General features: G+C 51.1%; 1 protein-coding gene across 7 annotated transcripts in view; it reads right to left on the bottom strand.

Annotated features, from left to right (window-relative positions):
* Window positions 1–23,097, bottom strand: part of sgcd (sarcoglycan, delta (dystrophin-associated glycoprotein)) — a 668,036-nt gene that overhangs the window by 114,898 nt on the left and 530,041 nt on the right. For all 7 annotated transcript variants that reach the window (XM_038796037.1, XM_038796040.1, XM_038796038.1 and 4 more), the window contains one exon: window positions 17,915–18,016. In XM_038796037.1, the coding sequence (XP_038651965.1) occupies window positions 17,915–18,016 (102 nt within the window). The remainder of the gene's footprint in view (window positions 1–17,914; window positions 18,017–23,097) is intronic.

Raw genomic sequence — 23,097 nt, 5'->3', positions numbered from 1 at the left:
TCGCAGCTTGTCCAAGAAGCGCCCCATTCCACCCCCACTTCACCGGGGGCTCCGACCGGTACAGTTCCCCATAGAAGTCTCTGAAGACCCCATTAACATCGACTACCCTCCGCACCACCTTCCCAGCCTTATACGTCACTCCCCCAATCTCCCTGGCCGCGTCCTGCTTTCGGAGCTGGTGTGCCAGCATCCTGCTCGCCTTCTCCCCGTATTCATACACCGCCCCCTGTGCTTTCCTCCACTGGGCTACCGCCTTTCTGGTAGTCAATAGGTTTAATCTGGCCTGAAGGCTACGCCTCTCCCCCAGCAATCCCCCCCTCTGGAGCCTCCGCATATCTCCTATCCACCCGCACCATCTCCCCTATCAGTCTCTCCCTCTCTGTCTGCTCCCCCCTCTCCCTATGGGTTCAGATGGAGATCAATTCCCCCCTCATCACTGCCTTCAATGCCTCCCAGACCGTCCCCACTCGGATCTCCCCGTTGTCATTGGCCTCAAGGTACCTCTCGATACACCCCCGAACCCTCTCGGCCACTTCCTCATCCGACAGCAGCCCCACCTCCAAGCACCAGAGCGGACGTTGGTCCCTCTCTTCCCCCAGCCCGAGGTCCACCCAGTGCGGGGCATGATCCGAAATGGCAATGGCGGAGTATTCCACTTCCTCCACCCTCGAAACCAACCCCCTACTCAGGACAAAAAAAAATCAATCCTCGAGTAGGCCTTATGTACATGGGAGAAAAACGAGTATTCCCTGGCCCTTGGCCTCGCAAACCTCCAGGGATCCACCCCCCCCCCCCCCCCCCCCCCCACCTGGTCCATAAATGCCTTCAGCACCTTAGCCACCACCGGCCTCCTACCCGTCCGGGACTTGGATCGATCCAATGGGGGATCCAGTACCGTGTTGAAGTTCCCCCCATGATCAGGCACCCCACCTCCAGGTCCGGAATGCGGCCCAACATACGCCGCATAAACCCCGCATCGTCCCAATTTGGGGCGTAAACATTCACCAACACCACCCGCTCCCCCTGCAGTTTGCCACTCACCATCACATATCTCCCGCCACTGTCAGCCACCACATTTAACGCCTCAAACGACACCTTCTTCCCCACCAGGATCGCCACCCCCCTACTCTTCTCATCCAGCCCTGAGTGAAATACTTGGCCCACCCATCCCTTCCTCAGCCGAACCTGGTCCACCACTCTCAGGTGTGTCTCCTGGAGCATGGCCACATCCGCCTTCAGCCCCTCAGGTGCGCAAATACCCGGGCACGTTTGACCGGCCCATTCAGCCCCCTCACATTCCAGGTTATCAGCCGGATCAGAGGGCTCCCTGCCTCCCTCCCCTGCCGATTAGCCATACATCATCCCTTGCCCACCCTCGGCCAGCGTTTCCCGCTCTGCCAGTTTCCCACGGCGGCAACTCTCCCCCCCACTCCAGCACCCTCTGCGTCCTCCAGCTCCTTCCTGACCGTTTCAGCAGCAACCCGGTACCCCCCCCCCCCCCCCCCCCACCCACCCAGGCTAGGACCCCTCCTAGCCGCGCCCCTCCCTCCATAGCACTCCCGTGAGCCAGCTAACTTCTGCTGACCCCGGCGACTCCCGCCCTACCTCCGACTCCTCCCCACGTGGGACTACCCCTCCTCCATCGTGCCCGTCAGCGGGTCCTCCCCCGGGTCTTGCGTGGGAAAAGAAAACAGTCAGCAACGACCCACACTTCTGAGCCCCGACCCCGCCCCCACCATCTCCCAGCGCGGGAAACCCGCAGAAAGCCCGCGCTTTCGCCCTGCCCGGCCCCGCCTCCTCCAGGGCTACTCCCATTGTCAGTCCCCCCCACCAGCTCCCCGAACTCCCCGTTTACCCCTCTACCCGAACCCGTCCACCCGACCCCTGCAGAAAAACCCATACAAAAAAGACAAATCGACATCACCCCACCCACCCTAAGGCCAACCCACATCTTACATTAAACCAAGCAAATACAAATACAGTATTATACAGCATCCCCCATCCTAGACCCTCAGTTTGAGTCCAATTTCTCGGCCTGCACAAAGGCCCACGCCTCCTCCGGGGACTCAAAATAATGCTGCCGATCCTTATAGGTGACCCACAGACGCGCCGGCTGCAACATGCCGAACTTCACACTCCGTCTATGGAGCACCGCCTTCGTCCGGTTAAACCCGGCCCTCCGCCTCGCCACCTCCGCACTCCAGTCCTGGAAGATCCGCACCTCCGTGTTCTCCCACTTGCTGCTCCGCTCCTTCTTGGCCCACCGGAGCACACACTCATGATCCACGAACCGATGGAACCGCACCAACACCGCCCGCGGCGGCCCGTTCGGCTTGGGCCTCCTAGCCAGAATTCTGTGGGCCCCCTCTAACTCCAGGTGCCCCTGGAAGGACCCAGCCCCCATCAGCGAGTTTAACATAGTCACCACATAGGCCGCTAGGTCCGACCCCTCCACCCCCTCCGTGAGGCCCAGGATCCGCAAATTCTTCCTCCTCGACCAGTTGTCCAGCTCCTCGAACCACTCCAGCCATCTTTTATGGAGCGCCTCCTGCATCTCCACCTTCCCCGCCACGGCCACGACCTCATCCTCCCTTTCGGAGGCCTGCTACTGCAGCTCCCGGATCGCAGCCCCCTGGGCTGTCTGGGTCTCCATCAGCTCCCTGTTGGTTACCTTCAGCGACTCCAGCAGCTCCAAATTAAGCTCCTGGAAGCAGCGCAGCAGAGTCACCTGCTGCTCCTGAGCCCACTGCCTCAGCTCCTCAAGGCCTCCACCGGCTGCCATTTTGTCTTCCTTCCCCCGCTTTTTCAGGGGTGCTTTCTCCAGTTTTCTCCTTACCCCACACCTGGTCCGGACCATAGGACCGTTGGGATCGACTCCTGACCTCTTCCCACATCTCCCTGAAACTTTCCCCCTCTCACCTTGAAATCGTGACCCCTTGTAATTGACACCCCCACTCTTAGAAAAAGCTTGTTGCTATCCACCCTGTCCATACCTCTCATAATTTTGTAGACCTCAATCAGGTCCCCCCTCAACCTCTGCCTTTCCAACAAAAACAATCCTAATCTACTCAACCTTTCTTCATAGCTAGCACCCTCCATACCAGGCAACATCCTGGTGAACCTCCTCTGCACCCTCTCTGAAGCATCCACATCCTTCTGGTAATGTGGCGACCAGAACTGCACGCAGTATTCCAAATGTGGCCTAACCAAAGTCCTATACAACTGTAACATGACCTGCCGACTCTTGTACTCAATACCCCATCCGATGAAGGCAAGCATGCTTTATGCCTTCTTGACCACTCTATCAACCTGCGTTGCCACCTTCAGGGTACAATGGATCTGAACTCCCAGATCTCTCTGTACATCAATTTTGCGCAGGACTCTTCCATGGACCGTATAGTCCGCTCTTGAATTGGATCTTCCAAAATGCATCACCTCGCATTGCCTGGATTGAATTCCATCTGCCATTTCTCTGCCCAACTCTCCAATCTACTATATTTTGCTGTATTCTCTGACAGTCCCCCTCGCTATCTGCAACTCCACCCATCTTAGTATCATCTGCAAAGTTGCTAATCAGACCACCTATACCTTCGTCCAGATCATTTATGTAAATAATAATTAAGTTATTATTGTTACCATAGCGCTTACTTCCATCAGAAGTAATCGACAAGTATCATACATATCGTTAGCTTCCCATTCTTCATTCTCAGCAGTATGCTGTCAGTATAATTTCAGCATCAAAGATAGATGCATGAATCCAATTTAACAACGTCTGCAGTTGTTCAAATGTATTTTTTTCTGACAGCCCGGCAATATGATGTAATCATAGAATCCCTTCAATGCAGAAGGAGGCCATTTGGCCCATCGAGTCTACACCGATTCATGTCCCACCCAAGCCCTGCAACCCCATAACCTAACCTTCACATCCCTGGCCACCAAGGGGCAATTTAGCATGGCCAATCCACCTATCCCATACATCTTGGACTGTGGGAGGAAACCAGAGCACCCGGAGGAAACCCTCACAGACACAAGGAGAATGCACAAACTCCACACAGACGGTGACCCAAAGCCGGAATTAAACCTGGGTCCCCGGCGCTGTGAGACAGCAGTGCTAACCACTGTGCTACGTGCCGCCCTAATGTATCTCTCAACGTGGAAGAGAAGCACCTCCCACTCTAATGATTGGCTCCATAAAACTGGAAAATATTCCAAAAGGATGGTTATATTTGCACTAGTCTGCAACACCTGGAAAACCTGAGGTGTCACAAACACTGACACTCTTTCGGAGATTGTCTACAAAGAAATTTTTAACCATAATGGACACAGCAGATGGCTCTTGCGGTTCTCTATAATAGATTATGGTATTTAAAAGTCCAGTTTAATTTAGAAAATGGCAGTAGTTATCTGGTGACAGCTGGTCCCTTGGATGACAAGTTCAATTTTCATAAATATTCTAAGTATATTCTCAGAGGCTGCACAGAAATAATGACTCATTCTCATATTTTACTGTTTTTTTTTGGAAAGGAGTTTATGCTCATCAAGGTGTAAAAATATCAGGGTTGCAATTTTTAAAAAACTTTCTACATTAGGAGAGTCAAATCGAAGACAGTGGCATAGTGGTGTTGTCACTGGGCTATTCAATCAGAGGCCCAGGGGACATGGGTTCAAATCCCATCACGGCAGCTGGTGGAATTTAAGCTCAATTAATAAATCTGAAATTTGAAAGCTGGTCTCAGTAATGGTGCCATAAAGCTATCATCAATCATTGTAAAAATCCATCTGGTTTACCAATGTCCTTGGGGAAAGAAATCTGTTGTCCTTATCTGATCTGGCCTCCATTTGACTCGAGACCCACAGCGATGTGGTTGACTCTTTGCCTTCTGAAATGGCCGAACAAACCACTCAGTTCAAGGGGAATTGGGGGTGGATAACAAATGCTGCCCTTCATGTGATGCCTACATGCCATGAAAGAATAAAACAAGGCATGTCTACCCAGCGTAAAGCTCCCTCTACTCACACACCATTCAATGGACCAGCTTTCAGTCATTCTGGTTGAATGTCTTGATGCAGATCATCGACTATTTTCTGCTGCTGGGTTTCTTTTATTTTACTTCATTCAATATTTCATAAAACTGGCTGCATAACTCCCAACCTTCAACAAAAATCCTGGGGGTGAATTGTCTATTTGGAGATTATGGGCGTGATTCACTGTCGCGCTGAAATCGCGAACGCGATTGGGCGGAGAATAGCCTCCGATGCCAAAATCGCGGTAGGCGCCGGTTTGACACCAAATTGGGATTCTCTGGCATTCCGAAAATGGTGTAAATGCGTCGTTCGCCACGCGGCGTTTAAGCACCATTAGCAGGACTGACCCTCTATTCTCAGGGGGCTACGCGATTCTCCACCGACAATAGGCCGAGTTCCCGACGGCGTAGTTCACTTGTGGTCTCAGCGGTCGGGAACCCGTGGTGGTGGCTGCGGACTGTCTGGTGCAGCCACGAGGGCTCGACTTGGCCAGGGTGGCAGTATTTGGCAGGTCGGATCCACGCACGGCTGGCGCCATATTTTACGTCGTGACTGCTGCAGGTCATCGCCGTGCGCATGTACGGTCACGGGCCCGTCCATTCTCCAGCCATTTTGGTGTGGGAGTCAGGGATTTTACCGGCACGGCTGCCTGCCCCTCACCAGTTGCAGGTTGGGTGAGGGTTCGGAGCCGATTTTTCCGAGGTAAAATGCCACAGTTCCTACGCTGGCTCAACACTTAGCCTCAGAAACGGTGAAACGGGGGCAGCACGGTGGCGCAATGGTTAACATTGCTGCCTAACGGCGCTGAGGTCCCAGTTTCGATCCCGGCTCTTGGTCACTGTCCGTGTTGAGTTTGCACATTCTCCCCAAGTTTGCGTGGGTATCGCCCCCACAACCCAAATATGTGCAGTATCGGTGGATTGGCCACGCTACATTGGACCTTAATTGGAAAAAATGCATTGGGTACTCTAAATTTATAAAGAATACAGAAACGGTGAATCCAGGCCTATGTTCTCCTGTCAGAGAAAAATTGCAACAGATCTACGTTACCCCTGTGAGAGCAAACTGGGAAGCAATTCCATAATCCAGGACCCTTGCCATGCAAATATATGCATTTTGAGGAATACGAGGGATTCCGAGGGAATTCCGCCATTGGGCCCCAATTTTGAGCGGGCAGCCCGATAGCAAAGTCCCACGGCTGGCCACCATCCCCCGCACAGCAAATCAGCCCCCCACACCCCACCCGCCCCCTGCGCGCAAATCAGCCCCGCAACCCCACCCCCGTACCGCAAATCAGCCCCCCCCACCCCATCCTCCCCCCTCCCCGCAACTCACCCCCGCCACACCATCCCTCCCCCCGACACCGCAAATCAGCCCCCCACCCCTGCCCCTCCCCGACACCGCAAATCAGCCCCTCCGCTTTATCCCTCCCAACACGCTGCAAATCAGACCCCCCCGGCACATCTCTCCCCCCGCACCGCAAATCAGCCCCCCACACCCCACCCTCCCCCTGTGCCGCAAATCAGCCCCGCAATCCCACCCCCCGTACTGCAAATCAGCCACCCCACCCCATCCCTCCCCCCGCACCGCTAATCAGCACCTCACCCCCTCCCCCCCCACCGCAAATCAGCCACCCCACCCCATCCCTCCCCCCCCACTGCAAATCAGCCCCCCACCCCATCCCTCCACCCGCACCGCAAATCAGCCACCCTACCCCATCCCTCCCCCCGCACTGCAAATCAGCCACCCCACCCCAACCCTCCCCCTTTACCGCAACTCAGCCCCCCCAACCCCACCCGCAGTACCGCAAATCAGCCCCCGCACCCCATCCCTCCCCCCTCACCGCAACTCACCCCTGCCACCCCATCCCTCCCCCAGTACCGCAAATCAGCCCCCTCCACCCAATCCCTCCCCCCGCACTGCAAATCAGCCCCCTCCACCCAATCCCTCCCCCCGCACTGCAAATCAGCCCCCTCCACCCAATCCCTCCCCCCGCACTGCAAATCAGCCCCCTCCACCCAATCCCTCCCCCCGCACTGCAAATCAGCCCCCTCCACCCACTCCCTCCCCCCGCACTGCAAATCAGCCCCCTCCACCCAATCCCTCCCCCCGCACTGCAAATCAGCCCCCCACCCAATCCCTCCCCCCACACTGCAAATCAGCCCCCCCACCCCTGCCCCTTCCCGACACCGCAAATCTGCCCCCCTCCGCCTTATCCCTCCCCACACGCTGCAAATCAGCCCCCCCCGGCACATCCCTCCCCCCGCACCGCAAATGAGCCCCCCAACCTCCCCACAGCACAGCAATTCAGCCTCCTCACCCCATCCCTCCGCCCACACCGCATATCAGCCAATCAGCCCCCTCCCCCCACACCGCAAATCTGCCCCCCAAACCCATTCCTCCCCCCCCGCACCGTAAATCAGGCCACCCACCTCATCCCTCTCCCCGCATCACAAATCAGCCCCCCAAACCAATCCCTCCCCTGTACCGCAAATCAGCCAACCAGACCCCTCCCCCCACGCCGCAAATCAGCCCCCCCACCCAATCCCTCCCCCCACGCTGCAAATCAGTCCCCTTCCCATCCCTCCCCCCGCTCTGCAAATCAGCCCTCCCACCCCAACCCTCCGCCCGCACCGCTAATCAGCACCTCACCCCCTCCTCCCCACCGCAAATCAGCCCCCCAACCCATCCCTCCCCCGACACCGTAAATCAGCCCCCAACCACCCTCCCCCCGCACTGCAAATCAGCCCCCCATCCCATCCCTCCCCCACACTGCAAATCAGCCCCCCACCCCATCCCTCCCCAGCATCGTAAATCAGCCCCCACCACCCCATCCCTCCCCCCCATTGCAAATCAGCCCCCCAACCCATCCCTCCCCCGACACCGTAAATCAGCCCCCAACCCCCCTCCTCCCCACTGCAAATCAGACCCCCAAACACAATCCCTCCCCCCCATTGCAAATCAGCCCCCACCACCCCATCCCTCCCCCCATTGCAAATCAGCCCCCCCCAGCCGCATCCCTCCCCCCATTGCAAATCAGCCCCCCACCCCATCCCTCCCCCCCATTGCAAATCAGCCCCCTCCCTCCATTGCAAATCAGCCCCCCATCCCATCCCTCCCCCATACCGCAAAACAGCCCCCACCACCCCATCCCTCCCCCTGCGCCACAGATCAGCCCCCCCAGCCCCATCCCTCTCCCCACACTGCAAATCAGCCCCCCCGCCCCAAGATTGCTTGGGTGCCCCGTCCTTTCCCCAAGTATGTTGGTGACACGACGCCTCAGGACTCCATAACTGGGGAGCCACGGCTCCCTGGCAGGGCCCCCTTAATATGAAGAGTCCCCCAGGGATCCCATGAATAAGCATACCCCCCGGGACCGTGTAACTGAAAGAACCCTCACAGAGCCCCCTTAACTAAAGGGACCCCCGACATGGACCGCTAACTGAAAGAACCCACCACAGGGACCCGCTAACTGGAAGAACTCCTGCAGAGATCCCTAAGCATTGGATCACCTCACAGGGACTGCTGCCTATCTGACTAGAGGTAACACCCCTCCCCCCACCACAGCCCACCCCAACAGACTCCCCCACCACCCACTCACCCCTCCCCCAGAGCAGAGGGTAGTCTACACAGGGGCAATGAAAAAGTGTCAATTCCTTGAAGGAGAGCAGCTGTGATCTGTGTTTCAACCCCACAGATTCATTATTTGCAAACCATTCATTGCTTTCTAGTACTGGGCTGTGATTGACAGCTTCCACAAACCAGCTGCAACGTTGATTCATTCATCTCCCCTCATGGATGAGTGACTCTAAGTCGTGAAACATCACTTTTTACAAACATCAACCACACCAAAGAGTGGTAAGTGCATTGCAAACACACGTTTCCCTACTTTTATACCCCACCCAAATAAAAGCAAAAGACTGTGGATGCTGGAAATCTGACGTAAAAACAGAAAGTGATGGATAAACTCAGCAGGTCTGACAGCATCTGTGGAGAGAGAGACCGAGTTAACATTTCGAGTCCGTATGGCTCTTCTCCAGAACTGAAGAGAGTAAAAATGTAATGAATTATATAGTTGGAGAGGCAGATGGATGAGGTGAGGCAGAAGAGGAGGACAGAGATAGATTAGAGCAAAGGAGAGATTGACAAAGGTGTCATGGATATAATGTTGTTACTAAGGAGTGAAGAGTGCTAATACTGGCAAAAGGTGAGAGAGTAGAATGTGTTAACGGGAGATTCTAGAAATAGTGGGACATTACAATGTTCAGCAGTTTTGGACAACAGCACCAGTTCAGAAGAAGATACGATTACTATCTTTTTGTTTTCGAGTAGCACATGAGAAATAGATATAGAAATATTGTGTACTTGAGATAAGCTAATCAATTTATTGCAACTCACTGTAATGAACTGGCAGTTGCATAGAGCTCCAACCCCTGTTCAGTACCAGGTTGGTACTCACATTAACCAATACTGTGATAGATTTTCTAGTGCTTGTGAACTGATTTATAACAGTATTACCCAGCTGGTTAAAATGCTTTGTCTGGTAAAAGCACAGTGAAACAACTCAAGAAGATCAATGACTTAAGCTCCCAAATTTTCCTTCCTTTATTATTCCCAATATATGTTTGGAATATCCTTGCTATGTTGTATTAACAATGGAGTTTGCTTTATAACAGTCTTACAGAATTTTTTCCTTGAAGTGCATATTCGCATGTTTCACTAACTGGAAAACAATATATTGATGGAGCAGGATTGTTGGATTCTCCTTTTTGGGACTACGTCATCTGACGGATCAGGGAGCGGGAATGTTTCCTGTTGTGGAGGCCAGTGAGAATTCGCAACGGATGGCATGGCGTCGGCCTTATTAATTATAGGGTCAGGAATATTCCAATGTTTTGTACGCTAGAGTGGGCTGGATGGCTCACAAAATGTCATATCTGGGCAGGTCTTATACAGTCTAGAGATCCACCAACTGGCTCTCCTCCTGCAGCTCCAGCTCCCAAATTCACTGGTGTATCCCTGGAAGTCCTTGTGAACGGCATGCAGAACCTGGTCCAGGAGGTTCCCCTTTCCCCTTATCCCCCCCAGGCCCGTTCACACCTGCACAACACTCCCCCATCCCACCCCCTACACTCCAGCATGCCCCTTCCCACCCTCCCTTCATATCAGCTCACCCATTTCATGATCCCCTCAGCATCTTTCGCTTTCCCCTAACGGTCCAAACTCATACCCCCTCTCTAGGCCTCCACAGCCACCCCACTTCTTCATTCCTCTCCTCCCTCTTTATTCACCACTCCCCTTCCCCCAATACAAAGACCATCACAGCTCAACTGTGCTGCATGTTTGATGCTCCACCCACCCATTGCTGCATGTGGTGTTCCAGTGTCCACAGTCGCTGGAGGCCTCCATCCTCCGATCTGCATTAGTGAATCTAGGCCTCCTCGCAGGTGCATACCAACATGTGTGGGCCACACTGGTCTGCCCACATTCCAGACAAGCATGGTAATCAGCTGGCGGCGTGGAAGGTTGGCTGAGTGGGTGTGGGGAGGGGGAGGGGGGCGGTTATGGGGGGCTACCATTCCAGTCAGACCTTCAACTACATCCTATTAACACAATGAAAAATAGTTTCACACTGGCTTCTGGCAGGAATGGTGACCCACCATGATTGGGGTTTTGCGGGGAGGACGTGTTCCCGCCATCATTGTACGCTGGGAGGAAACTGATTTTTCAGCTCCCGCCACATTGATTCCCTCCATCCCATCGCCATTAAACACCCGGTGGGGGGGAACTGGAAACTTCTGCCCCTTGAAGGAGGAAGGTGCTTGTATTAAATGTCCACTCCTACCAATGCAATGTGGCGGTGCAAGATGGCCACTGATACTTGTCCGCACATGTGCGCATGGTCTGCACATGCACAGAAATACAATGCCATCAAAGCTGGAGCCTGCAGCCTTAAACTCAAAGTGGGAGAAGCAGAAAGGATGAAGAGAGGCAATAAAGCTAAGATTCATAGCAATCTACAATCCACTCACATTACTGGGAAAGTGGGACAAAGTTCCACTGACCAGAGTGACTGCAGTAAAATGCCCTACAAGGAAAATACTTGACTTTCCCTTCAGCAAATCCTTCCCTTCTACATACCTGTAAAAGGGGGTTCCACGATCCATCATTGGCAGGCCAGGATAGAAATTTGCAACATTCTCTCCTCCTGCTGATAGGAACAGTGATGGGGGAGTATGCCTACGGAGGGTGCACTTTCAGAGGATCGGTGCAGACACGATGGGCTGAATGGCCTCCTGCACTGTAAGAATTCTTATGGATTCTACAGAACCATTCCAAGGCACCCCACAGAGGCATGAGGGCAAATTTGTGTGAAAATCAGGGCTTATTGAATAACAACATGGCCAGCAGCCATGAAGCTAGAAGGTGGCCCGAAGTAAGATTTGTTTTTAAAATTAATTTTACGGGATGTGGGTGTCGCTGGCTAGGCCAGCATTTATTTCCCTTCCCTAATGGCCCTTCAGAAGGTGGTGGTGAATTGCCTTCTTGAACCGCTGCAGTCCTTCAAGTGTAGGTGCTGTTAGGGAGGGAGTTCCAGGAGTTTGCCCCAGGGACAGTGAAGGAACGGCGATATATTTCCAAGTCAGGATGGTGAGTGACTTGGAGGGGAACCTCCAGGTGGTGGTGTTCACAGGTGTCTGCTGCTCTTGTCCTTCGAGATGATCGTGGTTTGGAAGGTGCTGCCGAAGGAGCCTTGGCGAGATGCTACAGTGCATCTTGTAGATGGTACACACGGCTGACACTGTCTGTGGTGGAGGGAGTGAATGTTTGTGGAAGGAGGAGCAATCAAGGTGGCAGCTTTGTCCCTATGGTGTCGAGCTTCTCGAGTGTTGTTGGAGCTGCACTCATCCAGGCAAGTGGGGAGTTGTGTAGGTTTTGGCCTTATGCATTTTAAGGGGGATTCCAAGTAGGACTACCCTGGAGCAAAAGAGAAATTGATCACATGAAACTAACTAGACCACCAGGGAAATAGGACACAGAGGCCCAGCTAGTGCACCATGTGAAAATAAAGAAATCAATCCACTCCTCCTGAATTGGATTATATTCTTTGAGGGACAAATACGTCCAAGCTGTCAGTACATAAAAATCAATGCACCTGAATAGGGGCAAGAATAATTCCAATCCATAAGCTTAGAGTTATCAGCACTAATTACTTTCCCTGTACAGTCATTAACCAGGCTTTGGAGAAAAGTAAAAGCTACAAGGACAGATAGCAGCAAGAAATATTTTGTGTTGCCTGTGACAAATTAATTAACCAATTTAACAACTGAATCTTGTGCATTACAAGGACACAGTAATGTGCTGACCTAGTTTTGAAGCTTATATCTATTCTTGCCTATCATAAAGATAACAAAATTAACTTATATGTCAATTTGATTATATATTAATTTAAACGTTTTTAAAAACTATGTAATCTGAAGCAGGCAGATATAATTATCAGGAAGCGACACCAAATCGCATCCCTGTGAAATAAAGACAGACCGAATCAGAATCTGATTAAGAATAAGAATCACCTCCTACAGGCACTTCAGCTTATCAAAGCTTTGAATACTCTTCTCATTTTGGCTGGGATCAGACAAAAGGTAAATGCAATTAAAAGTTTGGCTTTGTGTTAACTTAAAATGAAAGCATGAATTTGGATGTGTACAGCGTCTTTCACATCCTCAGAGCATCTCAAAGTGACATCCTACTCTTTTTCAAATGTGCTCACTGTTGTTCTGCAGAAATGTGGCAACCAACCAGTGCACCGCATGGCCCCACACGGACCAATTAAATAAATTGCCAGGTCAGTTTTAGGTCTTGGTTCGGGGGTCAGTGTTGACATCATCAAGGTCACTCTTCAAATTGTGTGGGGCCTTTCAATCCACGTCTAAGAGCAGGGTCTCGGTTTAACGTCGGACAGTGAAGCCCCCAAAGCAGCAGCTTTTAGCTTCCTTCGGCCAGGAATTTTCAGCCCCACTGCAGCAGGTTTTCCCCTGGTGGATGCTGCAGCCTGTGGCTCCTCGGCCGTGAGGGGAAAATGTGTGGACTGGATAAGTGGGCGGGCCTTGTCCGCGTATTGTGGGACCCACTGGGCGTAATAAGAAAAGAACTCCAGGCAGCGTTTGAGGGCCTTGGGGCAGCGGGGGAGGGGAAGCTCCATGAGGGGGTGCATGCGGTCGAGGTCGGGCCCCAGTAGTCCGTTTTGGACTACGTAGCCGAGGATGGCTAAGCGGTCTGTGCGGAACATGCACTTCTCCTTGTTGTATGTGAGATTAAGGAAAGATGCGGTGTGAAGGAATTTAGAAAGGTTGGCATCATGGTCCTGCTGGTCATGGCCGCAGATGGTGACATTGTCGAGGTACGGGAAGGTGGCTTGCAGTCCGTACCGGTCAATCATTCGGTCCATTTCTCGTTGAAATACCGAGACTCCATTCGTGACGCCGAAGGCGGTCCGATTTACGGATGGGGTGCTGGTGGTAGGCGGATTTCATGTCAATAGTAGAGAAGACCCGGTACTGTGCAATCTGATTGACCATATCAGATATGCGGGGGAGAGGGTACGCGTCGAAGTGCGTGTACCGGTTGATGGTCTGGCTGTAGTCTACGACCATCGTGTGCTTCTCCCCGGTCTTAACCACTACCACCTGGGCTCTCCAAGGACTGTTGCTGGCCTCGATGATACCCTCCCGAAGCAGCCGCTGGATTTCGGGCCTGATGAAGGCCTTGTCCTGGGTGCTGTACCGTCTGCTCCTGGTGGCGACGGGCTTGCAATCCACAGTCAGATTGGCAAAGAGTGAGGGGGGCTCGACCTTGAGGGTCGTGAGGCCGCAAACGGTGAGGGGAGGTAGGGGTCCGCCGAATTTGAGGGTGAGGCTCTGGAGATTGCATTGGAAATCCAGGCCTAGTAAGAGTGACGCGCAGAGGTTGGGGAGAATGTACAGACGGAAACGGTTGAATTCCATGCCCTGTACAGTAAGTTTAACTGGGCAGAAACCCCGGATCGGGACAGAGTGGGAACCGGAGGCGAGAGAGATCTGCAGGTTGGCGGGATGGACCGCAAGGGAATAGCGCCTTACCGTGTCCGGGTGGACGAAGCTCTCGGTGCTCCCGGTGTCGATGAGGCAGAAGGTCTCATGGCCGTTGACCAGCACCGTTGTGGAAGAGGGTGCCAGGTTGCGAGGACGCGACGGGTCGGGCGTAACGGAGGCGAGTAGCGGGCGATCGGCAGTCGAGTCTGATGAGTCCGATGAGTAGCAGTAGTGACCCGTGGCCCCATCCCGGGAGGACAAAATGGCGGCGTCTGGAGTACTTGTGTGGGAGAAGATGGCGGTGGACAAGATGGCGGCGCCCATGGAGCGCACGTTGTGGGGTCGGGACAAGATGGTGGCATCCATGGAACGCACATGGCAGTGGGGGATGAAGATAGTGGCGCCCATGGAGCGCACGTGGCGGGGGCGGCGAAAGATGGCGGCGCCCACTGATCGCACGTGGGGTTGGGGGAAGTGGACGGCAGGGTCCATTGTGTGATCGGCTGAGGCGAGGGGGGGAACGGGGGCGCGATAACGGCAACCGTCCGGGACTGACACACCGCTGCAAAGTGGCTTTTCTTGCCACAAGCTTTGCAGGCCGCGCTGCGGGCCGGGCAGTGTTGGCGGGGGTGCTTCTGCTGACCGCAGAAGTAACAGCGGGGACCCCCAGGGAGCGCGGTGTGGCAAGCAGCGCAGGCGTAGTGCGCAGGGGCGGCTGCTGGGGGGCCCGGTTGCGGGGTCCACGAGGGGTAGGACGGGTGGGCCGAGTGGCTAGCAGAGTAAGATCGCGCATTACGGGAGGCGCCCATCGTTAAAAGCTCCAGAGTCTTTGTGGCTGCGAGGTCGAGGGCGGCCCCTTCCAGCAGTTGTTGCCGGATGTGGTCCGATGCAATGCCTGTAACAAAGGCATCGCGCATGAGTAAATCAGAGTGTTCTGTGGCTGTGAGGACCCGGCAGTCGCAGTCTCGTACCAGAGGTATAAGGGCCCTCCAGAAGTCCTCAATCGATTCACCCGGTTGCTGGACGCGAGTAGAGAGTAGATGTCTCGCAAACAGGGTGTTCGTCGACTGTGCATTGTTCTCCTTGAGCAGTTCCATAGCTCTGGCGTAGTCAGGCACATCTCGAATTAGCAGAAAGACACTGGAGCTAAGCCTTGAGTACAGGAGTTGTCTTTTTTGAGCCTCCGTCGGGGGAGGGTCCGCTGAAGAGATGTAGGCCTCGAAGACTGCAAGCCAGTGAACGAAGTCTTTCCTGGCATGAGGCGACTGCGGATCCAGCTGCAGACGGTCAGGCTTGATCCTGATGTCCATGGTGTAAGGAAAATCAAACAGCAATAAATGGTGGTGCTAACAATTGCACACAAAGACTTGAGACATGTACAATTGAGGCTTTATTGCTGTGTGATGCTATTCCTCTGGCGGAAGCTGTAGAATAGGATCTCAGTGACTCACACACATATTTATACACAAGCTCCCTGTGGGCGGAGCTAGCCGGAAGGGGCTTACCGGAGGAACCTGTATTACAGGTACAGCCATACATCCCCCTACTGCAAGTACGCATATCTACAGTGGTTATATCACCACACAGCCCATTCAAACGGCCATTGACTTTGGCAGGATCGGAAGATCCCTCCAGTGGGAGGGATGGGGAAATTCCAGCTCTATATTCCAGTCCTTTGGTATTAAATCCAGTGCCCCGCAAATTCCGTCCATCACTTCTTATTTCCTGGATTATGTGGCCAAGGGACTTTTGCTTTTCAATCCATTCACATCACCGTCATCACTTTTTCTGCCCCTTATAGAACCTGTCCAATTTCCACTACTGTTAGTTCCATGGAAGTAAAAATCAGGCACATTCTATGTGGGTTGAATGACTATGGGACTGGGAGAGAGAGAGTTTCAGATGTAAAGCTCCAAAGAAAAGAATAATTTGAACCCGGCGGGTTGTGACCCAGGGTGGCTGCACCCAAGGTGCTAGAGATGCCCGTGTTGACTGGAGAGTTTGGAACTGTATGTTGTTTGGAGGAGATTTGAAGGGAAAAGCTCAAAGAAAGAAATCTCAATCCTAAAATGAATTTTCAAGCTGTACTCAGACCAACTGGTTAATCTTCCAATTTCTGATCAGTATCTGACTTGATTTTATTGGCGTGGAAGTGGTAGGGAAGGCAATTTGATGCTTTAAGCAGAGATTGACAGATTTCTGATTAACAATAATGGATGTAAAAAACATTCAAGTGCCCAATCAGCCATGATCGTATTACATGTGGAGCAGGCTCGACGGGCCGAATGGCCTTATTCTGTTCCTATGTTCCAATTTAAAGAGTTCAGCTTAAATTGTAAGTAACCAGCTTCATGATCCTGTTATTATTTCTAACGCAAGTAAGTGACTATTTAAGGTGGAGGTTACGTATTTGTGGTCTTTGTGCAGTAAAGGTCTTTTGATTTAAACCATAAACCTCGTGGCCTCATTCTTCCGGTAAATGTCTGGGGCCGGATTCGCTGCAACCTCACACCGAAATCGCATTTGGCGCAGGGGCAGAGAATCAACTTTCCCGACGGAATCGGCCCGATGCCGCTCCGACGATTCTCCGGTCCCCGAATAACCCCGCGTCGGTGAATTTCGCCGTGCAGTTGGACGGGCCATTGCCAGAGGCCCGTCCAGTGATACTCCGCTCCAGACCGGCCGTGTTCCCGGCGGCGTGGAACTAACATGGTATGGCCGGTCGGGACTCTCGCGTGGCGACTGCGGACTCAGTCTGCGGCCCCCTGGTAGGGGACAGGGGGACTTATGGGTGGCCAGGGCATCGATCAGGCCGGTCCGATGCAGGGACGCGCGGCCGATCGGAGGGGACTAGTTTCTTTGTGTGGCTCCGCGGTCAGAGTCCGCCACGGCGTTTGGCGTGGCCGCTGAAGGCCGCCGCCGTGCGCATGCGGGGACCCAGAACTGGAAGTCCAGCCCCTGTATATGCAGCTGAAGCCGCGTGAAGCACTCCGGGTCCCTGCTAGCCCCCTGAACATAACAGAATCTCCTGGTGTTTGTTTCTGGAAACTCGGGAATGCAACGCGTGTATTTTCACGCCGCCTAGGGGACATAGCCCCCATTTTGGGAGAATCCAGCTCCTGGTTTTCAGATTCTAAATAAAATTAAAAAGCTTGCTGGTTCTATATCAATTGGGGGTATTTTCCGGGTTTGTAACAGCAGTGACAACGAGGATAGCCTTTCTTGTCACTCCATGACACCATTTCCATAGATCAGAATTACAGCTTGGCGCGGTGGTGGTGGACATCGGCTAAAGTCCACAGTATCTTCATTGGCTCTTTTAGACCTATGCTACATGGTAACTGTCGTTGTTCAAGCAGATGGTGTAGCTCCATGCCTGGCTCTCTGCTGACGTGGATCCTGTAAAGACAGTCCCATGCAGGCATTCATTGCCAGGTAGCTATGACAATGTTTATGGATAGGATTGATGGCGTTGATCATCCTGGCATGTAGCACCACTGACAGAAACACTGTGATATGTTTGTTTCCAGTGTTAATCATGTTCAAGGACGAACAGATGGTAAAATGACACGTAGTCACTGCACTTTGAACCACCCAAGCAGTATAGCGATGCACCCCCGCTACATATTGCATCTGAAGAGTGGTATGATTGTCAATAAGGATACTACTTAGATGGTAGTGCTGCCGATGATTGGCTCAGAGCACGCAGATGCTTTTGTGATCCTGTAAATGTACATCAGGTTTTTATAATAAGCCATTATTCACTGACTGAAGCCAATACAAGCCTCTAACTACACATGTGGAGATTCTTCACTTACTTCTCTGGATCGGATTTCTTTGGCATACAAAGGCTGCAAAAACTCGGATGGTCCTTCTAACCGCAGGCCCTTGTCAGTAATTCTTAGTTGCCCCATGCCATCCTGCAATGGAAAAAGAGGATATTAAAATCCAAACTCAGGAGTGCAAGAGAAGAATAAATCACATCTAAATTCCTGCGAGGGGTAAGCGTAATTTGTTCAGAACTAAGGTGCTCAGGTTAAGACTCCATCTTCCCACCAATGCCTGTTCATAAATTAATCCAAGGTATTGCATTGCTTCTCCATTCAATCAGATGAACAAATAAAACAAATTAAATAAGGGGATAGTCCGTTAAGGGACACTGTAACTAAAATATCAAATGATTATTTTTTTTCTTTTTCAATTTTTCCAATGAAGGGGCAATTTAGCGTGGCCAATCCACCTACCCAGCACATACTTTGGGTTGTGGGGATGAGGCCCACACAGTCACAGGGAGACTCAAAACTCAACACGGGCAGTGACCTGGGACCAGGATCAAAATCATGTCCTCAGCAGCCTGAGGCAGTAGTGCTAACCATTGTGCCACCATGCTGCCTTCAAATATCAAATTAATCTTATCAAACTCTAATTAAATTTTGTTTCTGGGGGGGGGGAGGGGGGGGGGGGGTTAAATGATGGACCCCAGCCCCTATAGTGCCCACCAGCCATGGAAAGCTCAATCATGCTGGTGGACATTGTAATGATATGTAGGGTAATATTTGTTTGGAATTTAATAACCAAACTGGAAGTTAGGATAGGTGCTGTTTGCAGAGCATCCGACCACAGGTGGTGTGGTGACAGGAGAGGTCACTAGAAGACAGCCCTCATGGTGATGGGATATAACCTCTTGGACTACAGCACAGACAAAGAATCTGGACAACAAGCACAGATGCATATCGAGCAGCTCCTGAATCGACATTATTAATAAGAGTTAACCATAGTTATTTGTATTTAGCCGTAATATCCAACTGCAATCCTACATCAGAAAAACCCTTTAGTGATTTAGTTAATTAATAAACAATTTTGTTCATTTACAAAGCCGCATGTTCTCTGGGCACTTCAACTACAAATACCTCACATCCGTGCGTGCAGAGAACATTACAGACATTGTATGCTCCCTCTCCAGGGACAGCCGGCTGTGAACATAGCCATGGAAGAGGGGAAGACAATCGAGCCGGACAACCCACCCAACCTCCGTTGCCTGGACCTGTTTATGACAGGTTTGACCAAGCACAGGGGCAGGCTTTTAAGGGGATCTTCAACCTTTCCCGGCACTCCTCAGCATCGGGTGTGCTTCTTCATTGCATACTCTCAGGAATGAACCTGGGGCACTGGCTTCCATTAGGCAAAGCAGCTTTCTTTGACATTAACCCTGCAAGTAGTAACTTATCAGTCAAGGGGTAGAACTGTGAACTAATTATTCGATCAACCACAAATCAAACAGTGTCCAATTTGATTTAGTTAGGAGAGGCCTTCTTCCTTTGGGATTCTGCAATCTTGTCTTTTTTCATTAATAAGAAAGAAGGAAGAGCATTTGATACCTTACCTATTGAACACCGTCTCGCTTTACTATGCTGTCAGAATTTCTGATATCTCCTAACTGCTGGAGGAGACCACAAGATTAACTGTCTAATAATGTTGGACAAACATTGAAATATTCATGTACAAATACCATATTTTTATACTAATAGAAATAAAAATTACCTAAATGGCACACACACCGTGAGCTAAATCAGAGTCAATTGCTTTGCGAGACACTTTAATTATCCAATTCCTTGAAGTGAAGTAGTCTATAAAATTCAGCGCAGTCACTTTCTTAAAGAATTTAGTGAAATCTATTACACACTGAGCAGTTAGACATCTCACTTGGAAATTCCCCAAGGACAAATTCACTTATCAAAAATTCTACTGAGGTAAACAGGAGGGACATTTGTATGCAAAGCAGACACTCTGCTGGAAGTAGTCCTGGTCAAGATCAGTATTAGGTAGGGAGTTCAGTGATATACAGTATGGGTGCCTTTCACACACCCTCTGCTAGTTTGGTTTGCACTCTGCATCTATTTTAATTTGTGCATGTGTCTCTGTGCCTGGTGCCTCTTATCCATTAGTATGAATGAGTGCTTCCGATTTGCATCCATAAATACTGGTGTAAAATTGCTAATGTAAAACATGAACAGTTTGGGCTTACACAATCTATTCGACCTACAATATCAGCAGACAGAATTAACTCCACACAGATGACATAAAAATTCTGTTATGTGGCTCCGCTGAGCTGTTTAAGAGTAAGCAATGACCTCAAACTGGCATGCTGAATTGGACCATGTCAAGCATGATTGATCTATCTTACAGACCACATTTCACGCAGTCTCCCCTTGTAAATGAGAAGCCGATACTTGACACCATGCGGACTATCGTGCTACAGTAGCTGCTCTGCAAAGAGCTTCAAGAACAGCAACACTCCAATTTCAAATATCAAATTTGGGAGAAGGTGGCATTTGCCTCATTTGTAAAAAAGGGAATTGGGAAAGCTATGTATTTCTGCTGCAACTCAATTTATGTTTTGTCTTCGTTTTAATAAACATCATGATGGCAAACTTTAGGAAAAAATTGAGTCCAGAAAAAGCTGATGTCTTGAAAAATCAGATTGCAATAAAGCACAAGTGTTGCTCCAAGCAAAATGGTGGTAATGTGTCAAAGTTCTTTATGGAACTGGGTCTGCATGAAAAATTTTAAATAGGATTCTTTTTGTCAAATTATGCCAGAGCTCATTATAATGTTTTTAAAGAAAAACTTTGACTTTTTCATTATTGCAACATGAACAAAACAATAATGCTCCCCTGATGTCAGTTTTATATAAGCAGTTATATAAGCTCTCCCTAACGGATGAACAGGACAGCTGAAAATTCCATTGATATATGGTAGCAGTTATTTTTATGCTGCCATTTCCCAGTGCTCTGAGCGCATTGTCTATTGTGGAAAATAAGGAGCACACACTGCAAGATAGGGGAGTTAAGATCACGTTTGAAGAAGGGTCACTCATTGGGAAGCATTAACCAGAGGCGAAAGTGGGCTGTGGTCAATTGGTGTTTTAGGTAGGATTCAAAATTCCATTATGCAATAAATATCATTTGAGATATAATAGGATGTTTTAAACTGAACATGGGACAGAAGACTCTAAAGGTGAAGATATTAACCAAAGAAAAGGCATTGGCGGGATTCTCTGTTGGCCGGCGCCAAAATCTGGGCGTGCGATTGGGCGGGGAATAGGTCCGGACGGCGAAATCGCTGCAGGCGCCGGTGTGATGTTGAATCGCGATGCTCCCCCTCCTTGGAAACGGTGTCATTGTAATGCACGCTGCGCATGGCTCCAACCCCATTCGCATCTCATTAGCGGGCCCACCCACAATGCTCCACCGCCCATGGGCCGAGTTCACGATGGCGCGGTCCACGTGTGCTGTCAACGATTGTGAATCTGCCGTAGAGGCTGCTGAGAGAGACGGCGTACAGTGTCCAGCACCGCCATACTTCGTGGACAGTTGTGCTGCTGGCCAGGGCGCTTCTTCCAGGGCTGGGGGGGAGTCGTGTGGGCTGGCCACGAGGTGGGCTGTGAGGTCAGGATGGATGGGTACACATCACCATTACCGCAGCCGGTAAGGTAACCATGCAGCTGCACATGCCGCTGACAGTCTGCTATAAGCCTGGTGCCATGTGTCATATAGGTGACCTCCTGGGACACCCCCATGGGTGCCCTCTGACCCTTCGCCGACCCATCAGCTGCATGGGTGGTCCAGCACAACAAGTGCCATCTTTTCGGCCGCGATCAGTGTGTGTTTTTGGGTGTACAGTCTAAGCATGGCTGTAGCTTGTCAGCCCTGCGAGTATCCATTACGAATCCGCCAATTCCCGCACCATTTTTCATGTGTTCTGCTGGTGTTCCACACGGCGCTGGTGCTAGCCCCTCACCAGTAGTGGAGTCGGTGCGGGTGTGGTGCCGATTTTTCTGACGTAGAACCACATAGATCCTCCGTTGGTGTCACTTAGACTCAGGAGCGGAGAATCCAGCCTATCGTTTTAGTAACGAGGGGCAAGATTCTCTGCTTCCCAACATCGGTTTTCTAATCGGCGATCGGGAGGTGGGGGGGGTCCATTTTTAAAATGGAATCGGGGGTGCGCCTACTGTACGCAGGTTTCACATGGTCCGCTCCCTCCGAAACGGTGTCATCGCGGCATGCGCTGCAAGCCGTTGGGATGGCCTCATGACGTCACCTGAAAGCCTTCCACTGATGTTCCAACCCCGATGGGCCGAGTTCACGACTGCACGGTTGACGTGTGGTCCCAGCTGTTCAGGATGATGAAGATACCAAACTTACAGAACAGATAAGCGATAGATGTGATGTATGTAAGAAATATAGAAGAACACCATCACGACCCATAGTGAGAGTGTAATGAAGCTGTGGCTTTGGATCTTAAAGTGTGGGACAAAGAAAAGAGTATTTTCATTTTCCATTTTGTAGACTTGGCAACGAGGTTTAGTCAGTCGACGATTATACGTAGTAAAGAAAATAATCGTGGAGCAGACAATAGAAAAATGGATAGGGACCAGTTTGGGGCCATGGGGAAAGTTCCTCACTGATAATGGGGGGGGGGGGAGGGGAACTTTGCAAACGATGAATTTCAGGATACGTGTGAGAACATGAACCATAATAGTTACGAATACAGCTGCAGAAAGCCCATTTAGTAACAGAGTGTATGGGAGAAATCATGCTGTGATAGATGAAACGCTTTGTAAAATTTTGGCAGATAGGCCAAAATTGTAAATGAACTTCAGCTTTAGCATGGGCCATCCACGTAACTAATTCACGACAGATAGTTAGCGGCTGCAGTCCATATCAGTTGGTTTCTGGGAGAAAACCCAAAATCCTTTCAGTCATGAATGATCATCCTCCAGTTTGCGAGGGAACTACGATTATCTCTATCTTTTCTGAGTATTTGAATCCACTACACGTGGGCAGGAGCGACTTCCTTGAAGCAGAAATCTCAGAGAAAATTTGGAAAGCTTTGAGGCACAATGTCAGGCTACCATAAACTATTGTCAAACAGGGAGACATGACATACTATAAAAGAGATAGATTTAATGAGTGGAAAGGTCCAAGAAAGATTATAG

Source organism: Scyliorhinus canicula, chromosome 4 (assembly GCF_902713615.1).
Source record: "Scyliorhinus canicula chromosome 4, sScyCan1.1, whole genome shotgun sequence".
In the NCBI taxonomy this organism is placed as follows: Eukaryota; Metazoa; Chordata; class Chondrichthyes; order Carcharhiniformes; family Scyliorhinidae; genus Scyliorhinus; species Scyliorhinus canicula.
The sequence above is the reverse complement of the archived record's forward strand: the minus strand, read 5'-3'. Positions and strand labels throughout refer to the sequence as shown.